This window comes from Hylobates moloch, unplaced genomic scaffold, assembly GCF_009828535.3.
Source record: "Hylobates moloch isolate HMO894 unplaced genomic scaffold, HMol_V3 SCAFFOLD_20, whole genome shotgun sequence".
Classification (NCBI taxonomy): domain Eukaryota; kingdom Metazoa; phylum Chordata; class Mammalia; order Primates; family Hylobatidae; genus Hylobates; species Hylobates moloch.
The window spans coordinates 5791801-5809746 of NW_026652295.1; the positions used below are offsets into that span (position 1 = coordinate 5791801).

General features: G+C 42.4%; 1 protein-coding gene across 1 annotated transcript in view; it reads right to left on the bottom strand.

Annotated features, from left to right (window-relative positions):
* The window catches only part of F13A1 (coagulation factor XIII A chain), a 186044-nt gene that overhangs the window by 52352 nt on the left and 115746 nt on the right, over window positions 1-17946 (bottom strand). The window contains exons 9-11 of the mRNA XM_032140410.2: window positions 9667-9770; window positions 8246-8334; window positions 483-636 (exon numbers count right to left, since the gene is read on the bottom strand). Of these exons, the coding sequence (XP_031996301.1) occupies window positions 483-636; window positions 8246-8334; window positions 9667-9770 (347 nt within the window). The remainder of the gene's footprint in view (window positions 1-482; window positions 637-8245; window positions 8335-9666; window positions 9771-17946) is intronic.

Consider the following 17946-nt stretch of genomic DNA (forward strand, 5'->3'; position numbering starts at 1 on the left):
AGATTGTATTGTCCTATTAATATTGTATTATATACTTTGTAGTCTTCCATGATAATGTAATGGAACAATATATGTGAAAATAATTGGTAAAGTACTAAACAAATGTGAAGTGGTTATTTTAATTTCTATTACTGAACTAAAATTACATCAGTTATACAGTGTTTTCTAATAGGATTATTTAAAATTAAGGTTCTTGTGAGCAAGAACATATTCTATATTCTGTTAAATTAGATATGACTTTAAACCAAATCATTTTACAAGCCATGTGAATGAGAATTCTGCCCAAAGCAATCTAGCAAAGAAAACTACAATGAAAAATTGCATATGTGATGTGTCTTTCATGCATGAAAGTTTATACTTCTGCTGTTGCTACCAAATGCTGCAAATGCCAGTGCATTCTCTGGAACTCATCTCTGAGCGACAATGAATAAGTACTAAATGGACTTGGGCAAATAAATCTTCACTCAGTGGTAGTAAATTACCTTCTTGGAATTTGTAAGTATCGGTAATATCCATCATGCCATCTCCTCCAATTTGTTTGGTCACAATTAATTTCCCAATGTGGGTGGCATCCACATTTTCCACCACATGAGTGCCATCTTTCTTAGCTGTAATGTAAATGAGGTCGCTGTTGACCTGGAAACAGGAGAGGAGAGCATTAGCCATCATCACATGTCTGCTGGTGCCAAAGTCTTTAACTGTCCATAGCACAGTCATCTAGAGATCTCTGGAGCTGACATGCCCCTTTCTTCAACAACATTGGATTCGTATCATAGGGCCAAACAGGTTTTGAAAATATTCTAAAGGCGAATCTAGTTTATTTAGTAGTACTTTAAATAAAGATTATTTGAGCCTGAGACAATAAATTGTCTAAGAAGCAACCATTTTTCTCTCTCCTCTGTCTTCATAAGTCCTACCTCTCATGGGAGAGAAGACAACGCCATGCCACCATGCCCATCTCTTGCTTCCCTGGACTTCTTTTGGGCTAACTGTGGCTATGTGACCTACTGCCAGGAGGAAGAGGAATTCTGTTAGGTGGCTTCTGGGAAACATTTTTCCCCTTTGAAAAAGGAGAGAGGTACATGGATGAGTTTGTCCTTCCCTTTCTGCTTTCAGGTGTTTTCAGGTGAAGGGATGCTTGAAGCTGCTGTGGCCATCGTGACACAGTGAACAGAAACACTGCCGACAATGAGAAGGTGGCAGAGTAGAAAGTTGAGAGGCATTTGGGGATTTGGGGAACTTAATGATGCTGTTAAATGGCTAAGCCCACATCAGGACCACCTATTTCAGGATTTCTTGTATGAGAAAATCAGTGTCCATCTGTTTCAGCCACATTAGTTCTGCTACTTGAAGCCAAAAGTATTTAAATTGAACAATAACATTAGATGATCTAGGAGGAATTCAAGATATTTTCTATTGGTTCAGCAACTAAAATGTGCTATTTGTGGGACTCAGAAATAGTGTCTTGGGGCCATGCTGGCTGCCCCCAAGCTCTCCCAAGGCTCTGCTTTACCATTCTACTTTCTAGAGACAATGACTAATGTGTGCCTGAAAGCTGACTGTACTAGAGTCCTTTATTACATATTTTACAATCACTTTCTTGAGGTTTCCAGTAATTATCATGGAAGCAGGTAGGAAGCATGAATTGTACTGCTAATTGTCATTGATGTATTTACTAAATGTTTCCCAAGCTCCTTTCCAAGCCTCAGTTACCCACTCTTTAAATAGGGTGATAATAACTCCTTCTTCATAGGACGATTGGCAGAATTAACAGAAACAAATACACACACATTACTTATCATAGTGTCTGGCATAGAGTAAATGCTCAGTAAATGTTATTGATAATAATATTTAATAGTATTGCCAGATATTGTTTAAGGATTCAGAATCCTAATGATGAACAAAATAGATTTGGTCGCTGCCATTATAGAGTTTACGCTTTAGTAAGCATGATTCTCTGCATCAGAGTCACCTGGAGAACTTTAAAAAAAAAAAACAGATGCCTGATTAAGGAGGTGGGACCTAAATCATGTGAGGCCCTAAATCCATTATATTTTACAAAAAGTCTCACATAATTCTGTTGGACAGTCAGGCTTGAGAAGCCCTGCGATACAGTGCGATAAGTACCATGAAAGAATAAGTACAAGATACTTCGGGAGCACATGGAGCGGTGGAGTCAAGGGCTGGCTAGAAAGTAACAGCCAAGGTGAAACCTAGATGGCATTTGAGAGGAATACTAGATTTGCTTTAGGAAACCTGGGTTCCAGTAGTGGGCGTGTCCTTGTAGAAAGTGCAGGTTAATCTCTATGAACTTCAGTTCCTGATTCTATAAAATAAAGATGATTAAACTTGTTCTGCCAATTTTATGGGAGCATTTTAGGTCCGAATGAGATAAGATCTATGTGAACATGACTTGTAAATTTCAAAATTGAGTAAAAATATAATAGTCATCATTAGATAATGGGGAAACTTGAAGATATATCCTTAGGTTTTAAAGCTGAGGTTAAAGAGCAATTTTACTTTCTCACAGAATGTTCCGAGTGCACATGAAGTCAGATTTCTACTAAGGGGGAGATAGCCAACATTTATTGCATACCTACCATGTTTCAGGGACATTTTATAAAGGATTTAGTTTGAACCTCACCACAACAAGCCTGTGAGGTATGTATTGTAACCGTATTATGGATGAGGGCACCAGGACTCAGAAGGGGGAGGCAAAGTGTTTGTGGTTTCATGGCTGGGAGCTGGTGGAGAAGAAGTGCAAGCCCTGGGCCAGCCCATAGCCCGGCCCTTCACGGCACACTGCCTCTCCCACACCACCCTGCGGGAGCATGAGCACCAGCTTGAGTGGTGAGATGGTTCCACGCTTGCAGCTCAGATTTCTGAGGGTGATAAATGGTGGCCCTCCTCCTCAGCAGAGTAGCCAGAACTCAGTGGTGCTAGCCACATGTTGTGAAAGGCTGAAATGTGAAGTCAGGAATCAGGACAGGAGAGGACGCAGCAGATACCTGTGGAATATTTGTCATTTTGGAAGCTTTAAATGAGCTGCCTGAGAATTCTGGCATTCCCTCTGGAGGAAGCCACGTAAGTACAAACAGCAACCCCCTCCACTTTCAAGTTGTAGCAACAACAATGATAAATCTCTTCGTAATAACAATCCGTACAACAGCTTATGGTTTTCCGGGGAGACAAGCTAAATATGAAAGTGGCTAATTCCTGCCCCCTCACCTTGAATATGGCTTCAGAAATTTATGTAGGCTAAAATCTCAGGACAGATCAACAGCACTGTCCTTTGTGGAGAGAGGAGAGGAGAAACACCTGTATGGGGTGGCTTTTGTATATGTGTGTTGGGGTGGGATGTGGAGGGAAATTATTCTTTCCAGGTGACATTAGCAAGCTTTCTTTTTGGTTTCAGCCTGTAGTGGAATGGTTCTCTATTCTGGCTGTACTAGAGAGTCATCTAGGAGCTTAAAAATGCATCGAGTGATTGGCCCCACCCAAAATCAATTGACTCTCTATGGTAGAACAGTAGCTAAGTTCAGAGTGTATGGCAAGGAATATTGGACTTCGGCTGTGTGGCTCTGGATGAGTTACTGAATCTCTCTGAGCCTACCTTCCTTGCAGGGCTGGTGGATAGATTGGTACTACCTGTGAAAGCCCTACATTTAAGGCTAATTTTTCTTCCTTCTTTTGAAAGTAATGTAATGTTAGTGATCACCTTTTTCTATCCCTACACTTGAAGGGTTATCGTCGCACAAAACCTGGGCATTGGTGCATGAAATTGGATATTTTTTTCACAACACCACACCCTTGCCTTTTAAGCACAGGCACTTCCTACATAGTAGCCTCTACCATTGGTCACGGCCCTCGGTTCTCAGCAAAGGGGGGTGGAAAGCAGGCTTGGGGGCTGCTCTCTGCAAATGTCCACCTGGGCCCATAGAATGTGAACATTTGTCCACAGGTGGCAGAAGATATGCTCTTCATCGCTGAGGCTAGAGACGTGCTCTTGCTTTCAGGACCCTGGACAGAGTTTGCTTTGGTTGGTTCATTTGTTTCCAAGTGGAGATAACCTCATCTGCATGCTCTGCAGAGAAAATACTGCTTCTCAGAGGGCATATGGAGGCAGCGAATGCCCTCCTGGGCCAGGAGGCCTTCCTGGCACTGGACCCTAGATCCTGCTCTCAGCAATGTGGATACAAGAGCTTCTACCTTCATGGAGCTCATATTCTAGAAGGGAGAAATGGAATACACACTAAGGTAGGAGGATGAAAACAACAGGGCAGATGGTGATATTTTAGGTGGAGTGGGGTGGGGTGAGCGAAGGCCTCTTTGAAGAGGTGACCAGAGCAGAGACTTGAGTGCAGAGAGGGAACAAAGCATGCAAAGCATTCTTCCTACGTAGAGTGAAAGATAGTGAGGGGAGCTTTCCTAGCAAAAGGAACAGTATGTCTAAAAGTGCTGACACAAGAGGATGTGTGGATGCTTTCCAAAGAGCAAAAATCTCAGTATGGCTGGAGGGAAATAAACAAGGGATGAAGTGGAAGGGAAGCCATGGAATCTTGTAAGAATTTATGTTCAGTTTTATCGTAAGGGTGGTGGAACTCCACCAGAAGGGTTGGGGTAGGAGTGTGATGTTTGTATTTACATTTAAAGAATAATTCTCATGATCTGTGGAGAATAGACAGAAAAGGAGCAAGACGAGGATCAGGGAGATGAGTTAGGAGGTAACTTTATGGAGCTCAGTGTTGTACAGAGCTCAGAGGGTAACGATAGAGATTGTAGAAGTGGCTGGATTTATGATAACTTTTTGGAAGGTATTTTTGGCAAGATGCATAAGGGAGGTTAAGAAGGAAAGCTAAAATAATTCCAAAGTTTTATATGCTATTTGAATAAATGACTGGATTATTTTACAGCCAAGTAGGAGATGCCAAAAAAAAAAAAAAAATAGGCTGCATCTGATAAGATAGTAGCAAAATAAATAAGTTTGAATCGAGAATGAATAATCTACAAGAAAACATCTCCACACGTTGTATAAGAGAACTGCTGGCCCACAGCAGAGGAGGGCTTAGCTTCTTGAGCGATGAGATGGTTGCTGTGGTCCCAGGGAGCCCGTTATTTCTCCTGTCAAAATCATCTCAGTGCCAGGGAGGGCAGGCAGGAGTAGTGTGGGTGCATATGGGTGCGTGCATGCATGTGTGTGTGTGTGCACAGGTGTGTGTGTATGTGTGTGCACAGGTGTGTGTGTATGTGTGTGAGTTTGGGTTGGAGTGGTGTGAAAGAGGGCAGCAGAGTTCATGAGAAGTTAGGACAGAAGAGAGTTATCTTCAGCGAGAAGGAGAGAGTTCTTCACTAAGAACCTCTGAGGGCTTAGTGAACATGGAATCTTGGAATATGACTCCAGACACTTAGAACAGCTCTCATCTCCTCTCACCTATTTGGAAGCCCTAGGCCACCATGAGCTGGGGAGATAAGAGGCAGACAGGGCTTCAGATCCACAGGAACCCACTGCAGCAGTGAGGACATGGGAAGGGAGGGGTAAGAGAAATAAGCTTCAAGCCCTGGCAGAAATCCAGAAACATGGAGGGTGAACTTCCAAAGTGGAGGAGGAGAGAAAAAAGGAACAGAAGGTAAGACATTTTCCAGGCATACCCCTCTTCTTTTTAGGCTCTGCTTTCACTCATGGAGACCGAGGCCCTGGGAAAACTAAAAAATAGTCAATGAACGTGATGCTTGATCAAGCCCGGAAATGAGTAAGGAATGACCAAGAAAGTCAGCATGCCGGGAGGGAAGAGAAGGCGAGCTGACTCAGCAAGGATGAGGGAGAGCACAGAGAGCCACAGACTCGAACCTGAGTCATATCGACTTGTATGACGCTCCCCATGGGGTCCCACTGCAGGCACCCTTGAGAAAAGATTCCTCATACACTTTTCATCAACTCAAACTTCTCTTAAAAATGGCTCAGCCCTGGAGCGCAGCACATGCCAAAGCAACAAATTGTACCCTCTGTCAGACACGCCTCTGCAGTGGGTGAGAAAGGAGTAATTATAATCTGCAAATCATGGTGACATTCATAACACCCTGATCTATATTTAATAATAGCAAAAAGCGTTTGCATTTACAGCTATTAGGCAGCTCGCTTGTGGAGGGAGGTCCTTCTCCTTCTTTGCAGCAATAAAGTGTAATACAAAGCTGAAAACAAGGCTTGGTGGATTTCATAGTGATCTCCTCATTAGAGGCTCTCATAGCATCATAAACTATCAAATGACAGCTGGGAGGTTTGTGGAAATCTTCAAATCCCGAAGTGAAATTGAGGGGATAAAATTCCAAGTCCAGTAAGCTTGGTCTCCAAAGGCTTCTATAAACTGCCATGGCAGGTACGACGAGATAACACTGGTCTTTTGTGTGTTTCAAATTCCTGATCTTGCCGTCTGAATTTTGAGGTTCGTTTTGCCTTCTAAATATTAATATTTCTCAGTCCTGCCTCCTCTTTTCCTCGTTATTGCCACTTGTCCAGCTCATGCCCTTTCCATCTCTGGCTTGGAGAGATGACCAGCCCTCTAGATGTTCCCCACAACTTCCTAACAACCCCTCCAATCCATGCTCCACAAGGCTGACAGCACCTTGCCCAAGTTCCCACCCAGTGAAAACTCTCCCTCACTTACAGGAGGGACAAGGAGCAAGTTTCTCAGGGAGGTCCGCCTCACTGCGTTCCTTCAGCCTCCACCTTCCAACACCCCTGATGCATCCTTGGCATTCTAGTGAGTCTGCACAGCTTTCAGCTGCCCCCACACAGCTTTCAGATGCTCAACTCATCCCCCTGCTTTGCACTCCTCCCTTCCTCTGGCTTCTTTCTAATCCCTTTGCCTAATCATCCCTCCTTCCCATGTGGTCCCACAGTTCTCTGCTCCTACTACCTGGGGACACTTCCACAGGCATCCTCACTGTCTGTTCCCAGGTTGCCCTTCCTTCCTAGATGGTCTCCTGTGGTCTTTGCCATCCTGCTTCAGTTCTTGGCCTCTACTTCTCAACTCATGCATCATATGAATGCAGATCTGTGCTCTCTACACAGCCCACCCGACAATTAATTCCATGGCATCACTAGTATTGTTGTCATTTCATGTTCAGTGTGTTTATGCCCCATCACCTGGCATCTAGAAATACGTTTCTTAAAGACTTGAACCTTAGAATTCCCCCGAGTACAATGCCTGGTGTACATTAATAATAACTATTTACTCCTCCTAGAGTACTAGAGTGCAATGGTTACCAGTATGCATTCAGGTATCTGCCTGGCTTCAAATCTTAGCACTGCTATTTATTAGCTAGATGATTGTAAGAAAGTCACTTAATCACTCTTTACCTCTATTTTATTTTCTATAAAATGGGAAGAATTATATTATCAATTTTAGAGGGTTGCTAAGAGCATCCAATGGTAGGCAAAGTGAGAGACATTATTTCAGTGTATTTATTGGTGCAAATATACCCTGGGGAAGTCCTGCCTCTCAGTCTTTCAAGTCTTCCAAGGCTGGCAGCCCAGCCTTCTCCTTTACCCAACATCTCTTACATTTAATTTGATCTTCAGAGCTCTCCTTGAGTATCCTTTAACAGCCTGTTCTGCTTCCAGTCCCTGCCTAGTTCTTCTGAAATTGCAGAGCCTTTGCCCAGGCATTCCCATCAACCCTGTAGGTGGGCTGTATTCCTCTCTTAGAGTAGCCTCCAGGCTCCCCTTCCTCCTTTGGCAACTCAACCCTCCCTCCCTGGCCACAGGTGATGGTGTGGGATGGCAGGACATAGATTGCAAAGGCCAGGGTAAGACCATGGTTGGGTGTGTGTATGTGGATTTTGTCTTACATGGATTGCTGGACTAGTCCCAGAGGGAAGTGGCATGTCCTGAAATTTCAATTCATGACCCATCTCTACCAATCGTTAGTCAAGAGATCCATTAGTCATATAACTTCTCTGGAGCAGTTGATACCTACTTAATGGGTGCAGAGAACTAAGCTAATGTTAGTAAAGCATTTACCTTTGGGAGTAGAGAATCCCAAAATATCAAGGAAAGAAAAATGTTAAACAAGAACTGCATTCAGCATTAATAGCCTGGAAGTTGGAATAATGCCTAATTACCTTTGTCAACACGAAGCATACACTATGTACCTGGAAAACTTAGAAATAACAACTTTTAGCTTACTCTTTCATGTGTTAAGAGGTTGGGGAGAAAAACAGCACTTTCCTCCAGCTTCCCACTTACCTCTGCAAAAACAAAAGGTGCATCAAATTGGAAGCAGACGTGGCCATGCTTGATGGCTTGAACCGAGGCGGGGCCACACCGATACATGCCTGCATTGAACAGAGGAAGGGCGGTGTGAGTTTGTCATCTCCAATTCTGTCCAGATACTGCAAGATTCATGGCACTGAGGGTGACTCTGTAGAGACCAGCGTTCCCAACTTCATTGCTGATTTAGCCCAAACGCTTTCCAAGGCTCAAGAGAATTCCATTGGCCATGCCTCCTCAAGCCAAAAATTGAAGCCATGGAAATAAATACAAGGCAACACTATTCCTGCAGCTACTCTGCCACCTACAAACACATACCCAGATGCGTTCATGCCAAGCAGGTGGCTTACACAGCATTTATCTCTTGTTCACATGGTATCTGAAATGTTGGAAATGTTGACGTGTCCTCTGTGGTTGTGTTGCTGTTTGTTTTGCTTTTTGTCTTTTGTTTTTGGACATTATGAACCTATGTCAAGTTTAACTGGAGAATTTGGACATTACCTGTGCATTTTGGCCATGCCCACCATGCATTTAGGAAGTCAGAAGGCCCATGTTACTCTTCCAAAATGCTTTAAATTTTAACCACCTATCCATAGTTAATAAGAGATTAGCTGCTATTAGTCATCTGTAAAATGTCCCCATGATATATATACCAGAACACCAGAAAGTGCTAAACTTTCTTCCTTAAAGCCTAGGATTATAATATGGTTTCACTATGAATATCCATTGAACGTTTATGCATGTGCCTATGTGTGCCCATCAATATATCAACACCTGAGGAAATAAACATAATATCCACAGTCTACTGATTCTTTATATTATCATATTAAAGAGAGATGGAGGCTTATGATGTGATTTTATAAAAATCTGGGGGAGGTCAGAGCTGCAGCTGCTTAGCATAGTTGGCAAGTTAGAAGACAAATACCCACATACTCAAGCTTTGGAGGAAATCACACGACATAAAAGGAGGCCAGGTTCTGGAAAAACAACAATTTAAAGGATGATCTATAATTATTTTTCAAGTTCTCTATTTTCTCTACTGCCTTATATCTTATCAGTGCATACCACGAAGGGCTGAAGTATATTTTATAGCCTAGTAAAAATGCTTACAGCTATTTTCTCTCCTGTCTTCAAAACTGCTTAGCAAAGCAAGAATGGATGAATTACATGTTGTTTTATATTCTTTTTCTAAAATTTGTAAAATAATCAGGGTAAAGCTGACTATTGAAATGAAATTAAATCTGATTGGAAGGTAGCTAATACTGTACATGTGCCCAGGAAGCACACTTCAGATGTTGGCTCCCAACGGGCGTGGTTCCCACACATCAAATGCAAGCATAAAAGCAAAATAAAGATCAGCAATGAAGCAATTTCCTGGAGGGAGGACACAGTTTTACCATCACTATTTTCCTGGGGGGTGCTGTCCACAGCTTGCCAGCCTCCAAATCCAACAGGAAGGTCAGGCCTTGTCATCCATGCTTCATTCCAGCAGTGGTAGTTCCTTAGAAAACACAAGCCCAGAGAGGTTAAACTTCCTGTCACACCTAATGCTACAAGAGATCAAGAAGTGATGGCCAGGCGCAGTGGCTCATGCCTGTAATCCCAGTAATTTGGGAGGCCAAGGCAGGTAAGTCATGAGGTCAAGACAACAAGACCAGTCTGGCCAACATGGTGAAATCCTGTCTCTACTAAAAATACAAAAATTAGCTGGGTGTGGTGGTGCGCATCTGTAGTCCCAGCTACTTGGGAGGCTGAGGCAGGAGAATCACTTGAACCTGGGTTGTGGAGGTTGCAGTGAGCTAAGACCATGCCACAGCACTCCAGCCTGGTGACAGAGGGAGACTCCATCTCAAAAAAAAAAAAAAAAAAAAAAGGAAGTGACCCCAAATCCTGTGCATATGCTATCTACAGATTATTGGAATGGATTAAGCCAAATCTGAGGGTTCCTGGAGATATCCTGGGGCTCTAGACTTGGGTTTTCTGGACAGATTCATTCTCATTGGCATCCCTCGGGACACTCACATGGCTGGATGTCTCTTTCCCCCTGCTAAGAGCAACTTCGAGGCCACCCAAAGATATTTGAATCAGTGCATTAAACAGTTTTAATCTTAACCATTCTCTGCTGACTAACAAAACAGAACTTACTATGTACCAAAGGGGTGGGGAAGAAAAGTTAACCAAAACTGAAATATTTATTTTGAACTTTTTAATATAGTTCCTATTTAGAAAAAGCATATTCCTTTGTAGCAATTAAGCAATAAATACTTGTGTTTGTTTGTGGTCTTAGACCATCACCGTAGAAACTATAACAATTATCCCTGACTATAATTCTCTACAATTTCCATCTCGTGTCCAACAAGAAGAATAGGTTGTCAGGGCGAGTCTCTCTTTACCCTGTATTAAAGGTGCTAAGGGTCATGGAAAACTCAGAACTTTGAATATGACCCTGGAAGCAAGAGCATGGAATAAAATGTCATCATGAATTGTATTATTATGTCCTTGAAAAGACCTGAAATTATATGACAGTACAGAATCAAATGAGAGCACATTAACCCCTCAGCACTATAGAAAATGTTCATATAGTAATAAAGATTTAATAATGCAGTGAGGTAGTTACTGCAGTTTTTGTTTATGACACTGATGAATTTCAGGTTCAACTAACACGGATCCCTTGCCTAGACACCCTTCAATGTCAGTTGTTTGCCCATGCTCCCATCTTTCTCTGAGTGCAGCCCATTTCTGATTGGCTCAAGAGATATTAATTTCACTATGTAACCACTATACACCAGGCACCTTGGTAGGTGCTGGAGATTCAAAGATGATCAAAACATAGATTCTTACCCATAAAGACCCTCACAATGTAGGAGAAATGACAAACCTGTAAACCAATTATCAAAACTGTCATAGGTTTGCTATGAGACTTAAATAAGCTAATACATGTATTTCGAACACGGACTGGCATGTGATAAGTGCCCAAAAGTGGTAACTCTCAGACTTTGAAAAATAATTAATTTAAATGATCCCTGGTAAAATGGGAGTTTATTTGGGGTGCCATGGAGTCTCAGTGGGCAAAGTCTCCAGGTATTTGGGAAGTGATATTTGAGCTGAGGCTCGAAAGATAAATGGGAATTTAGGAGGTCAAGAAAAGGAGGAAGAACAAAGTTACAGTGGCATGAAACAGCCACCATGGTGTGTTTGCGGAACTGTCTGCTGTGTGTTGTGGCTGGAGCATAGCATGTTTGAATATTTAGGTGCATAGGAGAACAGTGATAGCAGGCAATGCACGAAACTAGCAAATACATATAACACTTCCTTAGTGCAAAGTGCTGTTCTAAAACCCTCATGGATGTTAACACATCTGATGTCCCTAGCACCCTATAAGAACAGTACTATTGGCCGGGCGCAGTGGCTCATGCCTGTAATCCCAGCACTTTGGGAGGCCAAGATGGGCAGATCACGAGGTCAGGAGATTGAGACCATCCTGGCTAACACAGTGAAACCCTGTCTCTACTAAAAATACACAAAATTAGCCGGACGTGGTGGTGGCCGCCTGTAGTCCCAGCTACTCGGGAGGCTGAGGCAGGAGAATGGCGTCAACCTGGGAGGCAGAGCTTGCAGTAGTGAGCCGAGATCACCCCACCACACTCCAGCCTGGGTGACAGAGCGAGACTCCGTCTCAAAAAAAAAAAAAAAAAAAGAACAGTACTATTATAATTACCCCCAGTTTATAGGGGAGGAAGTTGAAACCCAGGAAGGTTAAGAACCTTGCTGAAGTCACACAGCTAGTTAGTGATAGAGCTCTGAAATCCACGCTCTTCATTCAGCACTGACCTATGATATAGGTGAGGATAAGATTGTGAAATCCTTTGATATCAAATTAAACATTCATGCTTTATTCTTAGGCTATAAAAAGCCATTGGAATAATTTAAGAAGAAGATCTAAATTTGCAAATCTCTGTTCATGGAAGATGGATGGAGAGGAAAGGCTGGAGATTGAGCTGAGTCCTCCCCGGCTGTCCCCCACCCCTGAAGAACTGCAATAGTGGACCAGAAAGGCATTCAGGTGGCCAGCACCATGGAGAGGGAGAGAAGCCATTGGAGGTACAACCCACAGTTTTAGGGAGATGTGAGGGACTCGGATGAGTTGGGGAAGACTTTTGCCTGTCCAAGGAGTATGATGGTTTTGTTTACCAAGACTGTGAATAAAAACGGAACAGAAGAAAGTCTGTGTTGGGAGTGGTGGTGATGGGTGGATGACCAGCCCAATTCTGGGCAGGATGAGCTTGACTGCCTGTGGGAAATCCAGGAGGTGAGGCCTAAGAGGCATTTTTGTCTACACTTGTGAGGCTCTGGATTGGATGAAGCAGAGGAGGAGGTTGTGGGAGTATTGGTGAGTGGTGGAGGAGGGCTGGGCAAAACCAACTGACCAATGAATGAGGAGGGAAGAAAGAGGTAGCGTCTTCCTTAAGAGTGACTTAGAGGCTGGGTACAGTGGCTCATACCAGTAATCCCAGCATTTTAGGAGGTCGAGGCAGGAGAATTGCTTGAGCCCAGGAGTTTGAGGCCATCCTGGGCAACATGGCAAAACCCTGTCTCTATTAAAGATAAAGAAGTTAGCTGACCTGTAGTCTCAGCTACTTGAGGGGCTGAGCGGGAGGATCACTTGAGCCCGGGATATCAAGGCTGCAGTGAGCCATGATTGCATCACTGCACTCCATCCTGGAAGACAGAGTGAGACCCTGTCTAAAAAAAAAAAGTGATCTAGGTTGTAAGAGAGAAGAAAAGATAGGGCAGGAGCTAGCACATAATGCAATGCAGGGAAGTCTGTTTTGGTTATTTTTAAATTAAAAGAGACTGAGGCATGTTCATGGAGGAAGGTAGAGACGGTGGGAATACAAAAGGGTCTGAAATACCAAGGTTGCAAGAGGATGAGGCTGAGAGCAACACCCTGGACAGATGTGGGAAGCAAGGCAGGGTCTGCAGGGAGAGAAGGGTACAGATGTGGATTGGGGTGAAGGTGTGGAGGTCTCTGAGCAGGAACATGACGTCAGTTCCCACCTGAGAGCCTCCATCTTTGCTTGGTTTGCTTGGAAGCTGGAAGGAAGATCACTGTGTATGTTAGACAATGACTCTGCTAGCCTCTCTCCAGAACAGTGAAGGTTGCCCCATCAGGCAGAGGGACCTAGGGAAAAAGAGCAATAAAACATTTGCAACCCTGAATGGACCCCGTCCTGCTTCCTATACAACCCGAAGTGTTTAGTGACCCTGGCTTTCACAGCTACTCCATCACCCTAGATTAATAGGCTCCAGAATAGCCTTATTTAAATTCAAATCTCCTTGGCAAGGTTAGCCTGGAACAAGATAAATATGCTTTGCACTTCAGATCTCAAGTAAAGAGTTTTCTTTGAGGATAATATTTCTTTTCAAATGACTAGGACCCGGGGAAAAGTTTCTTTTCTCTCACTCTGACATCTAATTAGTTACACGTGATCTCTTCCAGTATCACTCATGGCTGAGATGTTATCTGTGTATTTAGGGTGGGAGTTTCATAACACGGTCAGGAACTTGCAGGCAGTGGATGAGGTGGGGAGGAAGCAAATGCTCCCAGTAGGGCTGGGCCTCCATCAATGGGTGGAAAGCTAATGGCTCAGCTCCCAGACAGCCCATGAACAGAACGAGAGGGTGCTACCTCCACAGCCATGGGGATCTCTTTCACCATGCAATCCTCTGTACTCAGGAATGACTAGGGGAATTGTGTCCTAAGCCATCCATGCCTCAAGAGTTTCCATTTGGCTGACATTACACAACTCTATCTAAGCATGCTCAGTTTTTATATCCCAAGTTCCTCAATGAAAGGGGCTAATGTTTACAGACGTTTCTTTTCCTGTTTTTTGTTTTCTTTTCTTTTCTTGAGACAGGGTCTCGTGTTGCCCAGCCTGCTCTTGAACTCCTGGCCTCAAGCCATCCTCCTGCCCCAGTCTTTTAAAGTGCTGGGATTACAGGCATGAGCATTTTACTCAGATATTTAGCATTTTTGCTGCAATTCTTACGTGTCAGAGGATCTAATTTTCGATATACAATAGTGTCATTTTCCTTTGTGTTGGAAAACTTCCTTTAGCATGTCTTTAACTTTTTTAAATAGACACATAATAATTGTATAATTGCATGTATTATGGGGTACAAAGTGATGATTTTACATAAAGACCATCGAGGCTAGGAAGAAACTGCATCAACTAACGAGCAAAATAACCAACTAACATCATAATGACAGGATCAAATTCACACATAACAATATTAACTTTAAATGTAAATGGGCTAAATGCTCCAATTAAAAGACACAGACTGGCAAATTGGATAAGGAGTCAAGACCCATCAGTGTGCTGTATTCAGGAAACCCATCTCACATGCAGAGACACACATAGACTCAAAATAAAGGGATGGAGAAAGATCTACCAAGCAAATGGAAAACAAAAAAAGGCAGGGGTTGCAATCCTAGTCTCTGATAAAATAGACTTTAAACCAACAAAGATCAAAGAGACAAAGAAGGCCATTACATAATGGTAAAGGGATCAATTCAACAAGAAGAGCTAACTATCCTAAATATATATGCACCCAACACAGGAGCACCCAGATTCATAAAGCAAGTCCTGAGTGACCTACAAAGAGACTTGAACTCCCACACAATAATAATGGGAGATTTTAACACCCCACTGTCAACATTAGACAGATCAACAAGACAGAAAGTTAACAAGGATACCCAGGAATTGAACTCAGCTCTGCACAAAGTGGACCTAATAGACATCTACAGAACTCTCCACCCCAAATCAACAGAATATACATTTTTTTCAGCACCACACCACACCTATTCCAAAATTGACCACATAGTTGGAGGTAAAGCTCTCCTCAGCAAATGTAAAAGAACAGAAATTATAACAAACTGTCTCTCAGACCACAGTGCAATCAAACTAGAACTCAGGATGAAGAAACTCACTCAAAATCGCCCAACTACATGGAAACTGAACAGCCTGCTCCTGAATGACTATTGGGTACATAATGAAATGAAGGCAGAAATAAAGATGTTCTTTGAAACCAACGAGAACAAAGACACAACATACCAGAATCTCTGGGACACATTCAAAGCAGTGTGTAGAGGGAAATTTATAGCACTAAATGCCCACAAGAGAAAGCAGGAAAGATCCAAAATTGACACCCTAACATCACAATTAAAAGAACTAGAAAAGCAAGAGCAAACACATTCAAAAGCTAGCAGAAGGCAAGAAATAACTAAAATCAGAGCAGAACTAAGGGAAATAGAGACATAAAAAACCCTTCAAAAAATTAATGAATCCAGGAGCTGGTTTTTTGAAAAGATCAACAAAATTGATAGACCGTTAGCAAGACTAATAAAGAAGAAAAGAGAGAAGAATCAAATAGACGCAATAAAAAATGATAAAGGGGATATCACCATCAATCCCACAGAAATACAATCTACCATCAGAGAATACTACAAACACCTCTAAGCAAATAAACTAGAAAATCTAGAAGAAATGGATAAATTCCTCAACAAATACACACTCCCAAGACTAAACCGGGAAGAAGTTGAATCTCTGAATAGACCAATAACAGGCTCTGAAATTGTGGCAATAATCAATAGCCTACCAACCAAAAAGAGTCCAGGACCTGATGGATTCACAGCCGAATTCTACCAGAGGTACAAGGAGGAACTGGTACCATTCCTTCTGAAACTATTCCAATCGATAGAAAAAGAGGGAATCCTCCCTAACACATTTTATGAGGCCAGCATCGTCCTGATACCAAAGCCTGGCAGAGACACAACCAAAAAAGAAAATTTCAGACCAATATCCTTGATGAACATTGATGCAAAAATCCTCAATAAAATACTGGCAAACCGAATCCAGCACCACATCAAAAAGCTTATCATCCACCATGATCAAGTGGGCTTCATCCCTGGGATGCAAGGCTGGTTCAACATACGCAAATCAATAAATGTGATCGAGCATATTAACAGAACCAAAGACAAAAACCACATGATTATCTCAACAGATGCAGAAAAGGCCTTTGACAAAATTCAACAATCCTTCATGTTAAAAACTCTCAATAAATTAGGTATCGATGGGACGTATCTCAAAATAATAAGAGCTGTCTATGACAAACCCACAGCCAATATCATACTGAACGGGCAAAAACTGGAGGCATTCCCTTTGAAAACTGGCACAAGACAGGGATGCCCTCTCTCACCACTCCTATTCAACATAGTGCTGGAAGTTCTGGCCAGGGCAATGAGGCAGGAGAAGGAAATAAATGGTATTCAATTAGGAAAAGAGGAAGTCAAATTGTCCCTCTTTGCAGATGATATGATTGTATATCTAGAAAACCCCATTGTCTCAGCCCAAAATCTCCTTAAGCTGATAAGCAAATTCAGCAAAGTCTCAGGATACAAAATCAATGTACAAAAATCACAAGCATTCTTGTACACCAATCACAGACAAACAGAGAGCCAAATCATGAATGAACTCCCATTCACAATTGCTTCAAAGAGAATCAAACACCTAGGAATCCAACTTACAAGGGATGTGAAGGAGCTCTTCAAGGAGAACTACAAACCACTGCTCAATGAAATAAAAGAGGATACAAACAAATGGAAGAACATTCCATGCTCATGGGTTGGAAGAATCAATATCGTGAAAACGGCCATACTGCCCAAGGTAATTTAGAGATTCAATGCCATCCCCATCAAGCTACCAATGACTTTCTTCACAGAATTGGAAAAAACTACTTTAAAGTTCATATGGAACCAGAAAAGAGCCCGCATTGCCAAGTCAATCCTAAGCCAAAAGAGCAAAGCTGGAGGCATCATGCTACCTGACTTCAAACTATACAAGGCTACAGTAACCAAAACAGCATGGTACTGGTACCACAACAGAGACATAGATCAATGGATCAGAACAGAGCCCTCAGAAATAATGCTGCATATCTACAACTATCTGATCTTTCACAAACCTGACAAAAACAAGCAATGGGAAAAGGATTCCCTATTTAATAAATGGTGCTGGGAAAACTGGCTAGCCCTATGTAGAAAGCTGTAACTGGATCCCTTCCTTATACCTTATACAAAAATTAATTCAAGATGGATTAAAGACTTACATGTTAGACCTAAAACCATCAAAACCCTAGAAGAAAACCTAGGCAATACCATTCAGGACATAGGCATGGGCAAGGACTTCATGTCTAAAACACCAAAAGCAATGGCAACAAAAGCCAAAATTGACAAATGGGATCTAATTAAACTAAAGAGCTTCTGCACAGCAAAAGAAACTACCATCAGATTGAACAGGCAACCTACAGAATGGGAGAAAATTTTTGCAACCTACTCATCTGACAAAGGGCTAATATCCAGAATCTACAATGAACTCAAACAAATTTACAAGAAAAAAACAAACAACCCCATCAAAAAGTGGGCAAAGGACATGAACAGACACTTCTCGAAAGAAGACATTTATGCAGCCAAAAGACACATGAAAAAATGCTCATCATCACTGGCCATCAGAGAAATGCAAATCAAAACCACAATGAGATAGCATCTCACACCAGTTAGAATGGCCATCATTGAAAAGTCAGGAAACAACAGGTGCTGGAGAGGATGTGGAGAAATAGGA